The sequence below is a fragment of the Trachemys scripta genome, chromosome 10, assembly GCF_013100865.1.
Source record: "Trachemys scripta elegans isolate TJP31775 chromosome 10, CAS_Tse_1.0, whole genome shotgun sequence".
Taxonomy (NCBI): Eukaryota; Metazoa; Chordata; order Testudines; family Emydidae; genus Trachemys; species Trachemys scripta.
Genome location: NC_048307.1, coordinates 38,117,537 through 38,130,034, shown reverse-complemented (window position 1 = coordinate 38,130,034; position 12,498 = coordinate 38,117,537). Strand labels below are relative to the sequence as shown.

At 44.8% G+C, this 12,498-nt stretch overlaps 1 protein-coding gene across 6 annotated transcripts in view; it reads left to right on the top strand.

The window, feature by feature from the left end:
• Positions 1-12,498, top strand: part of IFT140 (intraflagellar transport 140) — a 247,720-nt gene that overhangs the window by 70,191 nt on the left and 165,031 nt on the right. For all 6 annotated transcript variants that reach the window (XM_034784204.1, XM_034784203.1, XM_034784206.1 and 3 more), the window contains 2 exons: positions 9,154-9,357; positions 9,883-9,955. In XM_034784204.1, the coding sequence (XP_034640095.1) occupies positions 9,154-9,357; positions 9,883-9,955 (277 nt within the window). The remainder of the gene's footprint in view (positions 1-9,153; positions 9,358-9,882; positions 9,956-12,498) is intronic.

Genomic DNA, 12,498 nt, shown 5'->3' with positions numbered 1-12,498 from the left:
CCAGATCAACAGGATTTAAACATTGCCTTGACTTGCAGACTGTCAAATCCCCATCTCTGACAAACATGCGCAGTGTGTCCACTGTCTCGGTGAGACACACATCCGTCAAAAGTTTACTGTGATGGGGTGTACAAACACCACACTGGGCAATAAGGCTTTAAGGGATTATTTTGGACTCAGCCAACCTGCCCCACCACACCTGCAGCAAATGCTCCATCTGCTGGAGGAATTAAAAGGCAGGCAATTAGCTCATTTGGGGGTAGAGCTGGAGGTGAGCAGACATGCAGCCCACAGCTCCAGCAGCACAGAGCAGAGGGAAGCCTAAGACTCTGACATAGCTGCCTAAAGGGGCCCTCCCTGAGGGAAGGGAGGACCCACCCCAGAGACAACCAGAGAGGGAAGGATCCTGTGGACCTTGAACATTGGTATCCCCCTTTTATTTCTTGTGGTTTGGATTTCCCCACCAGGGGAAAGCCTTGGACTAAGCTGATCCTGGAGGGGGACAAGAGGAAGAGGCCCAGGGAGGCCAGCCTTAAGTAGCCTTGGTTGCCAGACTATTGGTAGCCCAAAGGGCCCTGGGTTGGAATCTGGTGGAGTGAGAGGGCCCGGGCTTCCCTCCCGACAACCCCCTTTGCAGTCACGAGCTGCAGCCCTGACTACTAGGCCACGCTCCCCAACAAGACCCCAAGTGAGGACCATTACATGTCCACACTGCTGTAATCTAAGGACCAGAACAAGAAAAGCGAGGAACCTTCAGCTTAAGCTCCTTGTGATGGAGAAACCTCTCTGAGACCTGCGTTGGACCCTGAGTCGAGGACCCCTGCCAACGGTCGCCATTGGCAGCCTCTGACAGAGATCCTGTCTCAACAGCTCCTACAAAAGAGACTCTATTCAAGAAGGCTACAAAAAAGCAGGCTCAGATTTCACTGCAACGGGAATTGGTTAAGAAAAAGCAAGTCTCCAACCCCCAAGACTACCTTGGTGCCAATATCACCAGGCACATTGGACTCCGAGACACTGGGACCTTCCTGTACCACGTGTTCCCAGAGAGTGAAAGACCCTAAGTGGGCAATCTCAGATGGAGGCACACAAGGCAAAGTAAAACCCTTCACCTCAGTACCCACAGAACCAAAAAGACACTCTGCACCTGGGGGTGCAATGATGTCACCTGTGGTACCTGTACAGCACAAACACAAGATCCTTGGCACAAGTGGCTACTACTCACACTCACCACCGCAGCACCGACATCGGTACCAGCATTCACGGTACTGTACCAATTCCCAAGACCTACAGAGCTACTGGTCTCTTCAACAATGGAGTTCCCGCTCCTCGGTACCGACGGCACTCCAAATTGGTTGGTACCAAGGGCCCTGACCACACCACCTAGATCGGTTCCCTCTTTCTCCAGTGATGATGATGATGAAAAGGACGAAGGGGAAATATATGCACCTCGTCACTCTTCACCCAAACCAGAACAATCCCACCAAACAGAATACCACTCATCTTTAGAGGCATATAGCTGATATGGGCACCCGTGGGCGCCGCTTCCCGTGCCATTCCCACCAAATTGGCCCTACTGGAAGCCATTGGCAGTATACAGGGCACAACATCTCATGTCCCCCAGCCCATCAAGATCTAGAGCGCCACAATCATCTTCATCACCTATACCAGGACCCTCAGAAACACAGAAGGAGATGACTGAGGAAACTGAAGAAATCTCAGACCAGGAAGCCTTACCACCGGTGAACCTGTCATCTTCATCACCGGATGAAACTATAATGCCGCCACCTCCCCACAGGAGATGACTTCAAACAATTCCAGGAACTTTTCAAAAGGGTGGCAGAGTCCCTAGACATACCCCTAGAAGAGGTACCTGAATCGCAGCATAAACTGCTAGACATACTTCAGTAACACTATCTTTGCCTAGGAAGATGTCTGATTAACGGTGCTATTATGGAACCTGACCGACACAAGCAACAGCACCTCCCTCATACAAAAGATCAGACAAGAAATACTATGTGCCATCTAAAGGAGTGGAGTTCTTGTTCGCACACTCCACCCCAAACTCACTAGTGGTGGAAGCAGTAAATGAGAGGGGAAAGCAACACCATACTAGAACAACCCTGTATGACAGAGAATGGAAGAGGTTAGTGTGATGTTGCACTCCATATGTTTTATGGAAATATGCTTATAAGTGTGAATATGATGTAACTGGAATATGCTTTATGATGTAACTGGAATATGCTTTATGCAAAAGGTCTCTTGTAAGGTATCATAACAAAGGTTATAAGCTACTGAACATATTCCTCCTATTTGTATGCATGTATCATTCTTGTATCTGAAGATAGAAATATGAAGTATAACTCTGAGGTCCTATTGTAATTATGCAAAGTGTGGGCCATTAATGGTGGTTTAGAATCTTGATGGCTCCCATTGACTAGGACAGTTGGTTGTAAATGGTTTATTTACCTGCACTCCTTCCTGTGTACGTGTGGGCCAACCCAGGAACAATGGAGATTAGAGGGTCTTACAGTGACATGTGACCATGTCACATGATACTGGAATCCATCTTAATCCTTGTACTTTTCCATTGATGAGGTGGGGGTGGGGACAAGCACAGACAAAAGATTCTCGGCTTGTGCCAAAGCTATAAAAGAGGGTGGAGCAGGACAAAAGGGTTGGCCAGTCATGAGAAAACCCCTGCTTACCACCTGAGATGTCTGCTGGAACTAACAAAGACTGTACCAGGGGAAAGGATTGGGCCCAGACTAGGAAGAAGTCTAATCTGTGAAAGAAGCTTATTAGAACATCTCTGAGGATGAGATATGATGTATAATCAGTTTCTTAATGTATTAGGCTTAGACTTGTGTGTTTTTTGCTTTATTTTGCTTGGTGACTTACTTTGTTCTGTCTGTTATTACTTGAAACCACTTAAATCGTACTTTTTATACTTAATAAAATCACTTTTGTTTATTAATAAACCAAGAGTAAGGGATTAATACCTGGGGGAGCAAGCAGCTATGCATATCTCTCTATCAGTGTTATAGAGGGTGGACAATTTATGAATTTACCCTGTATAAGAGTAAAACGGATTTATTTGGGGTTTGGATCCCATTGGGAACTGGGTGTCTGGATGCTGGAGACAGGTAACCTGCTGAGTTGTTTTCAGTTAAGTCTGCAGCTTTGGGGCGTGGACCAGACCCTGGGTCTGTGTTGCAGCGGGCTAGGGTGTCTGGCTCAACAAGGCAGGGTTCTGGAGTCCCAGGGAAAATGGGCTCAGAGGTAATTTCAGCACATCAGGTGATGGTCCCAAGGGGATCTCTGTGGCCGAACCCATCACAGTTGGATCTCTTCGATCGTCACAAGGTGAATTCATCTGCAAAACTGCAGTTTCATATAGCAGTTTTACGAAGCCCTCCTGTCAAAATATACACATGCAATTTTCCCCGAAAATGTTGGAATTTATTGACCGCTTACTGGAAGAGAAAAAAGAACAATTTAAAGCTAACATTGCTGAAGGCCATCTCATTACCAGGACAGCGTTGCAGGCCTCACTTGACTCAGTTGACACGGCAACACACTCAATTGCAACATCCATGATAATGTGTCGTGCATCTTGGCTCCATCTTTAGGGGTTACTGAGAGAAGTGCAGTCAACAGTTGAGGATCTCCTCTTCGAAGGCCCAAAACTATTAGCAGCCAAAACGGACAAGTCCCTCCATATACTGAAGAACTCAAAGGCAACATTAAAATCCCTGGGTATCTATGCACCTGCAAATAAAAAGAAACAGGACAGGTATTACACCCAGAGATTCCGATCGCCACTGCACACTCAACCACACACGCAATATGACTAATGCCGCAAGCAAAGACAGACCAGATGTCAACAAAACCAAAACCAACCTTCAACGTCCCAACAATCCACCTCGAGACAGCAATTTTGAAGGTGTGGTTGAGGACACGAGACAACCACACATTCTAACGCTGGAAACAGAGACTATCTCCCGACCATTCGGAGATCACTTGTCACCATTTTTACTGAGTCTGGTGCACCATCACTGCAGACAAATTGGTTTTGGAAATTTATCCAAACTGGTAATTCTATCCCCTTTATCGCCATCCCACCTTCCCTTCCTTCCCGTTCCTCTTCAGGGACCACTCTCACAAATATCTGCTGCAACAGGAAGTAAACCACCTTACACACCTAGGCGCAGTGAAACCAGTACCAACACAGCACAGAGGGAAAGGATTTTACTCACTATTTTCTAACCCAGAAAAAGACGGGTAGGTGGAGCCCCATCCTGGACCTAAGAAAACTCAACAAAAACCCAGCATTTCAAAATGGTGACACTAACAACTATAATTCCAGCATTAGAAAAGGGGGATTGGCTCTCAGCCCTTGACCTGCAGGACACATATTTCCATATTACCAGCGTCCCTGCTCCTCACCCTCCCAGCACTTTCCGCCCACCGCCTAAGAGTTGTTTGGTGGCGCTTAGGACTTTCTGGGCGGGAGGGGGAGGAGTGGCGCGCTCGGGGAAGGAGGCGGTAAAGAGGCAGGGCAGGGACCGGGGGTGGAATTGGGGTGGGGCAAGGGTGGTGCAGAGGCGGGGCCAGGAGCTGGGGTGGGGTCGAGCACCCACGGGGCAGAGGGGAAGTCAGCGCCTATGCGCACACACTTCCAGCATCCATAGCCTTTCTCCTCAATGTCCCCATTATTGACATTTGCAGAGCAGCAGCTTGGACATCTGCTCACACATTCACAAAGCACTATGCTGTATAGAGCAACAGTCATCATCAGACGCTCTGTTTGGACTCTGTTTTATCAACCAGCTCTAATGCAACTCTGAAGCCTGTACCTTCCACTGAGGGGCACTGCTTGCAGTCACCGAAAGTGGAGCACCTACAGGCATGCTTCTGGAAGAAGACAGGCTTACTCACCTTGTGCAGCAACTGAGATTCTTCAAAATGGTTGTCCCTGTGTGTGCTCCACTACATTCCTTCCTCCCCTCTACTTTGGAGTTTCACGCTAGATTCTCTGCGGTAGAGAAGTAACCGAGGGACGGCTGGTTGCACAGCGCTATGTAACCGCCTGGGTGGCATGTAACGGCGACGACACGTGCGTGACCCAACTAGGCAGTGCTGCTACAGATCTGATTACAAGCGCAGGGTGCAGCACCCACAGGGACAACCCTCTCAAAGAACCTCAGTTACTGCACATGGTGAGTAACCCTCTCCTCTTGAAATCCTCAGATAATTCTTCTAAAAGGTTTTTACCCACTTTTCCATGAAAACCCCCAGCGAGGCAGAAAGCCATAAGAATATATTGAGGCCAGAGGTCAATATCAGCTGAGTTTGGCTCCTGGCCAGTTTAATATTTCAGTTTGTTATAATCTAGCCCAATGGTTTGTGAAGAGAGGTAGATGGGAAATACTCTCTAGTTCAGAGGTTCTCAAACTTTAGCAACCGAAGGACCCCCATTTTGATTTAAACATTTTTACAGACCTCCCCCGCCTCCCCCCCAGCCGGGTTCTAATTTTCCCTGGGGTTGCTCAACCCCCAGCCCCAGGCCCTGCCCCCACTACACCCCTTCCCCCAACACTCCACCCCTGTCCCTCATCTTCTCTGCCTCTTTCCGCTCCCTCCCCTGAGTGACCCACATCCCCACTCCTCCCTCTCCCTCCCAACGCCTCCTGCACACTGCTGAACAGCTGTTCTGCGATGTGCAGGAGGCGCTGGGAGAGAGAGGGAGGGGTTGATCAGTGGGGCTGGTGGCCCCAGACATGACTTGTGGACCCCCCGGAGTGCCCTCGCGGACCCCAGTTTGAGAACCACTGCTCTAGTTCATTTATCTTGGAGTATAATAGTATGATAGCTGTCAATCAGTGCTGTTAATCAAGTACCTTCAGAAATAAAAATGAAAAATAAAGCTATAATTTAGCCTTATTTTCCAGATCACAGATTTGGTAATAGTACAATTACCACCATATACAGCTATTTAAATCAATGTTATTAGAATGGTGTAGTCATAGAAACACCCCAAATGTTTTGAATTCAGTGTTATGGTTAAAAACAAACACATGAAAATCTGAAAATTAAAATGTTCTACCAGTAGCTCAAAAATCCCAGTAAAATGCAGGAGCCTTGGAGACTCACCATGTCTCAAACTTTTAGAGCTTACAAGTTCTGCAGGATAGAGTTTCTGGAGCCCAACGGTGCATTCTGCTTCTGCAGCACTTATAAATTCTGCAATTTATCCTAACACATTTGGTGTGTCTACTCTGACAAGAGTTTCTAAGCCCCACATGGATCCCATACAAGGAACCTGGGAGCTCTGTAATATCTGTGGTGCATTCATGGAATTATCATACGTTTCAAAGAAATGTAGTTCATAACCCCACAATGAGTCCACCAGACTTTCCAAGAATAGTCAGACATCAGGTCTTATTGAGATCATAGAATAAACCAAATCTGGAACCTGTGGGCTAAGCTGTTTTTGATAAATGACTTTTCAAAGAAAGTAAGAAAAATCTTTTGTAATGGAAAGCTGATGCAAATTTGACAATGCCACCCCAAACTTTCTGGAAAAAAGTCTCATGTGACAGGACTAAACATAAGAAACTTCAGGCTTTAAAGTTAGAAACAAGGGACAAAAAGGGGCATACGGCATCAAGCAAGTTACTATCTTAACTATATACATACAGGCTACCATCTGTTCATTAAAATGAATAACTACACAAGTCATCCCAGAGTCAGGTCTTACATATCCTACAAAAGTCCTATTCACTCAGATTTTGGAGTCCCCTAACATGGCCGCCACAGCTTTGTTTTCTTTCCTGATCATCATATTATTATTTATATTACTGTAACCGCAAATTAGAGGCAGTTTAATGGTCCTAGATGATATACAATTTATCATCATTTTCTGCTGCAAAGATTGGCAGGATAAAGTAGAGTTGTAGCAATTTACTGCTGCAGGAAGCTCTGTGTACTAACATTGCACAAGTGGCTTTATTTATTATTTATATTGTTAGCTCTTGAGGGCAGGACCATCTCTTTGTTACAGATTTATAATGTGCCTAGCACAAAGGGGCTGGTGCCTTTGGGGGCTACTATAATGTAAATAATAGTTTATTAATGTACAGCAAACCCATTGAACTTATTTGGGATACATATACCTTGCAAAACTTAAATGGCATTTAAATAACTGGTCCAAGTGAGCCATACAGTCAACTAGATTGGTTATCTGTTAATAAAGTACAAATGAAGGCCATAGTGAAGCAGTAAGATCCCAGAACTGGGCACTTGAGACATTTTACCATCACAGCTCTTCTGATGTGTTGTATTTGACTGGCATAAAGAACTGCCTGAAGTACTTGGAAGGTGTCAGTGATGGACAAGTGTGAACAAATGACTCTTCTACCTTGGGAAGACTCCTGGCTTTACTGGCTGTGAGATCTGCTGAAGGGTATTATCTTGAGCAGTCTGATCTTGGATTTGAGGGCTTCCTTGAAAATTCTCTGTCTATCCAAAATGAAATTGGTCAAAGAGGCCTCAAAGAAGACTCCAAAACAGTGTTCTCCCCTCTGGGAATCAGTTTAGCAATAGGCTTAAAACATTATGCTGTATATTGGTCAAAGCCAGGCACGTATGCTTCCTATGGCTTTTTTTTTTTTTTTTTTTTTTGGGAGACATTCTATAGAACTCAGCAGAGAATTATATTTCCACTACATAATGGCTTAAAACAGAGAAGGAGAGCCTTCCTATTTATTATGTAGGCTTTTGGAGTAATTTTAATAAAATTCTGTTGATTATTTGTAGAAACTGATTAGTCTAATCCCTATTAAATTCAATAGAACTCTCCCCAGTTATTGCTTATGAAAGACTTTTGTGTGATTGGTCTTAACATTTTTTTGGGGGGGGGAATAATCCATATTTAATAATATTTAGTTGGAGTAGGGTGGGACTCAATAGGGAAAAATGCTCTCAGACCTCTTCATTTGCGCACATGATGGGTACTGTATGGATTGGGAAATTGAACTGCACTATTGATTGAGATGGCTGGCAAAAGAAGTTGAAATTAGAACTAGATATTCATAGTGGCAATTCATAGTCATTCATAATGACAGTGAATAGTCATTGGACAAGACTGAGTGAGTGAGAGGGTGACTCTATAGCCTGGTGGTTGGGGCACTCCAGTAGGATGTCGGAGACCCAAGTTCCTGTTCCTGTTCCAGTGACTGTTTATAAAAAATGGAAAAGCTTCAGTGGGAGAGATTGAGCAAGATCTTCCCCAGAATATTCCATAGCCCATTGCACTCTCCTGCAATTTTCAGATCTGTTCTCCACATCACTACAGGGAAAATTGAACTCAGGTCTTCCACATCTCAGGTGAGTTCCCTGACCACTGGGCTAAAGTGTAGTAGGGCAGCTGCTGCTACTTCATTCTCCAGTGCTGCTGCCTACAGTCTAAGTCTTGGGGGGGAAATGTTTTTTGGTTGAAACTGCATTTTTCATCTACAATATTTGAGCCAGCTCTAGGTGAAATCTTAAGAAAACTGAAAATAGGACTGTGGGTAGTCAACGAAGAAACAATTTGTCATGGGAAAGAACTTCACATGCACATCTTGATTTTATAGAAAAAAAGTATTAGCTATCTTGTTGAGTACCTTTATCTTTCTCTAACAGTACTGAATGCAAGATGGTATAATAGTGGCAAGGGGATGGGATGAAAAGAGGTAAAACAGGCTCTTCCATGTACCCTTCTTCTTAGTGTATGTGCAACATGCCTCAAGTGGCACATGACTAGAATTTGGTCCGCTGGTTGGATTGTTAGCTTCTCCAGCTGGGGTTGGGTACTGACAGGGAGTGCAACATGAATGGTGATTCATGCCCCCCTCTATGTACTGAAAGAGTATGGGTGCAAATATGGTTATAGCATACCCTGAAGAAGTACAGGGGATATGCATCCTCTTGACTATGCCTGAGTTCAGAAACTAGGATTTCATTTTGAGATTATATTCATATGTATGTTATGAATTGGGTTGTGCTCCCAACCCTGAGTCTATAACTGAGGGCCCTCTGAATTACAGTGTTTCAAAAATCTCTGATTAAAGTGTTTTGGATTTTTCTCACCCTCTTTGTTGTGTGTAGTGGGGCTCCAGGAAAAACCTACTGGCAGTGAACAACATGAACTCCGTGGTGATCCTCAGCGAGCAGGCTATGTCATCTCATTTCCACCAGCAGGTGGCAGTAGTGCAAGTGTCCCCAAATCTGCTTAATGTGACCTTCTTCAGTACAGGAGCCACGCACAGCCTCCGCGTTGATATGCACATTACTGGAGTATTTGCCACTAAGGTAACTCACCACCTCAGCTGTTGTGGGCAGTTTCTTTTCTTGCCGAAAACTCACTCACTTAATGTGGTTTAATTATTTCAGAGATAGAAATCCAAGCTTTCCACCATAATTTCTCTAACTCTTCTCAGATTCTCCCTTCTTTGTATTTTAGTTGCTTTTGCAGTATATGTGTGTTGTTGGAAAATAGCATCACTACTACAACAGGCACATTCCAATGGAGCTGATTTCCAGGCAGCACAATTATTCATTAATAGCTCTCTGGTTAGTGACCTCTGGGCATTGGACAACCCAGTAAATATATAGAGGAAGGTATAAGGTGATGGCTGTGATGGAAAGTTTATTCCATTGTTGGTTGTTCATGCACAGAAATGAATATAGCATAGACTCTACATGGGATTTTGTATGAAAAGGATTTTAGCAGAATTACTAGATTGGCACTAAGCTGAGTTACAAATCGTTGAGGGATTTCATGCATGTTCCCAGCAGAAACGTAACTGCTTTGTAACTTCTCTGTGGCTATTTCAGGATGCTATAGTATTCTGGAATGGGAAGCAAGTCACTGTCTTTGAATGCTCAGGAGCCACGTTACGAAATGCAGGTAGGACTTCACAAGAAGTAGCCCACAGGAGAACATGTATGAGGGTGTTGAATCCCCCCAAAATTATATGTTCACTGAACTCATGATAACTCTTAGGCTTTAATAATCATACTTTGCATTTCAGAACTCTACAAGCACTAATTAGCCCTCACAACACTCCTGTGAAATGGTTAGTATTCCAATTTTACAGAATAGGAAAATAAGGCATAAAGAGGTGGACAGATCCTTGATCATCTGAGTCAATGACAAGAACAGAACTCAAATCCTGGCTCCCAGACCTTTGCTCTAATCATTAGCTGAAACCCCTGGATATAGCGTGCAGTTTGATACCTGAACCTCTCTACATTCTTATATATGTATCATGAGTAGTACTAAGGGGGGAACTGACCTGTAGTAGAAATGATTGATAGATAGGATATCTCCATTAATTTATTTATTTATCTATCTCCTAGAATTGGAAGGGACCTTGAAAGATCATTAAATCCAGCCCCCTGCCTTCACTAGCAGGACTAAGTACTGATTTTGCCCCAGATCCCTAAGTGGCCCCCTCAAGGATTGAACTCACAACCCTGGGTTTAGCAGGCCAATGCTCAAACCACTGAGCTATCCCTCCCCCCACTGTACACTTCCAGTCCCTTAGGGGTCTTGATAGCATGGAAACTGCTAGAGTAGCTTGATTATATCTCTGAGATGCCTTTTTCACAGGTTAAAAACAAAACAAACCCAAGCTAAATCAGTTTAAAATAACCCACACAAAACTCGGACCCTGATGAAGCACATTCCAGAGACATAGTTCTTAATAAATCATATGTAAAAGTCTGACCTTATTGCATTTGCAAGTGTGATACAAATGTAAGGCTTTATTTTTAATGATATTATAATGCAATATCTACTTTGAGTGCTGAGAGTGCTGGGAAACTGGAAACAGACTTATGTGCCAGTGTTAACAGATAATGCCTGCTACCCACCACAAAACATGTTCACATCACTTCTGATCACTTCATTTCACTCTTCTCTTGGGCACTGCTCCTAGTTAGTTTAGTGCTAAGAAGCTGCACTAGATTAATAAGAATTCATTGCAAATTAATGTTCAAACATAGAAGTCCCCTGTCATGGTTACAGGGCCAGCTGCACCTCTGACCCGTTGATGGTCTGAGTGCATCAGGTGTCAGGCAGGCCTCATGCCTTTACCTCTCCTGAGGTGAAATTCCGCAATTCTTCTCTTAAGACTGGGCCCTGGCTACAGTACGCTGTGTATGAACTGTGCTTACCCTATTCTATTTAGGTTCCTATACTGTGCTCACCACCATAGTATCTGAACACCTTCTAATAGTAGAGGTCCAACTGGGTTTGGTACCTGTGATTTCTCCCTTTGGGAGTGTGTGACCAAACAGCCTTCTTAAAAGCCTAAGTATTGTTTATTTTAATAGTAGGAACAAAGCATTTAAAGTAAAAGGATTTTAAAATGACAGTTTACATGCATGTCTGTCTTACCTAAAGCCCTACCATCTTGTGATGGTGAGCTAGGCATGCCTAGCTTCTTCAGATACCCTTGTGGGAACTTTTTGTCAGTCTGCCCCCTGCAAACAGTTCCCCAACCACTACCTGCTCACTGGAGAGAGAGAGATTTTTTTTAAACTGCTCTAGTTCTTTTGATCTTCTGATTCCCAGGCATGGATGATGCTGTCAAAAGTGATTCTCTAAGTTGACTGGAGCCAGGGGGTAGACTCTTCAAGGCCAATAGTTCAAGCATTTTCTCTAAAGAACCTTCAGATGTTTGCTGAGAAGTGGCTTATTGTGAGCTATTCTTCTTCCCGTCTTGCTTGTTTTGTCCTTACAATCCTCCCTATTACTAAATCAACATATTCCAGTAACTATCCCAATAGCCAGGTCAACATGCAATATTCACAGATTGTTCCAGAGCACCTCCAATTCTGTTGCACCCTCATTTACAATTTCCCAATTGTAGCAAAATCAGGGAAGGGTGAATCATCTCATCTGATTGTAAAACTGGAGCTGGTCAATTTCCTTCTCTCTGCCTCCTGCTACTCTTCCACCCCTCACATATGAACAGAGCATACGAAGTGCCTTCTGTTAGAGTTATAATTTCATACTCTGGATGTAGTTCCTGACGAGAAACCAGCATAAGGGACAAATGATGGTGGAGAAGGGGGGAAGAATTTTGGGAAGTACTGCAGAACGATTGAAGAACAGATTTGTTGTGAGTTGGAAATGACCTGCTGTCAATGCACACTGCTTTATTGAGACCGCTGTAGGGACTAGCAGGGCCAGCTCTAGGTTTTTTGCTGCCCCAAGCAAAAAAAATTTTGGCTGCCCCCCGTCCCAGCCCTGGGCTCCTCGCCGCACCTCCCTGCTGCCCCAACCCTGGGCTCTCCCCCACCATCTGCATCCCCCGCCCTGGGCTCTCCCCCCCCCGACCCACACCCCCCTGCCGCCCCAGCCCTGGGTTCTCACACACACACACACACACACACACACACACACACCCTGCCGCCCCAGCTCTGAGCTTCCCCCTACCCCCC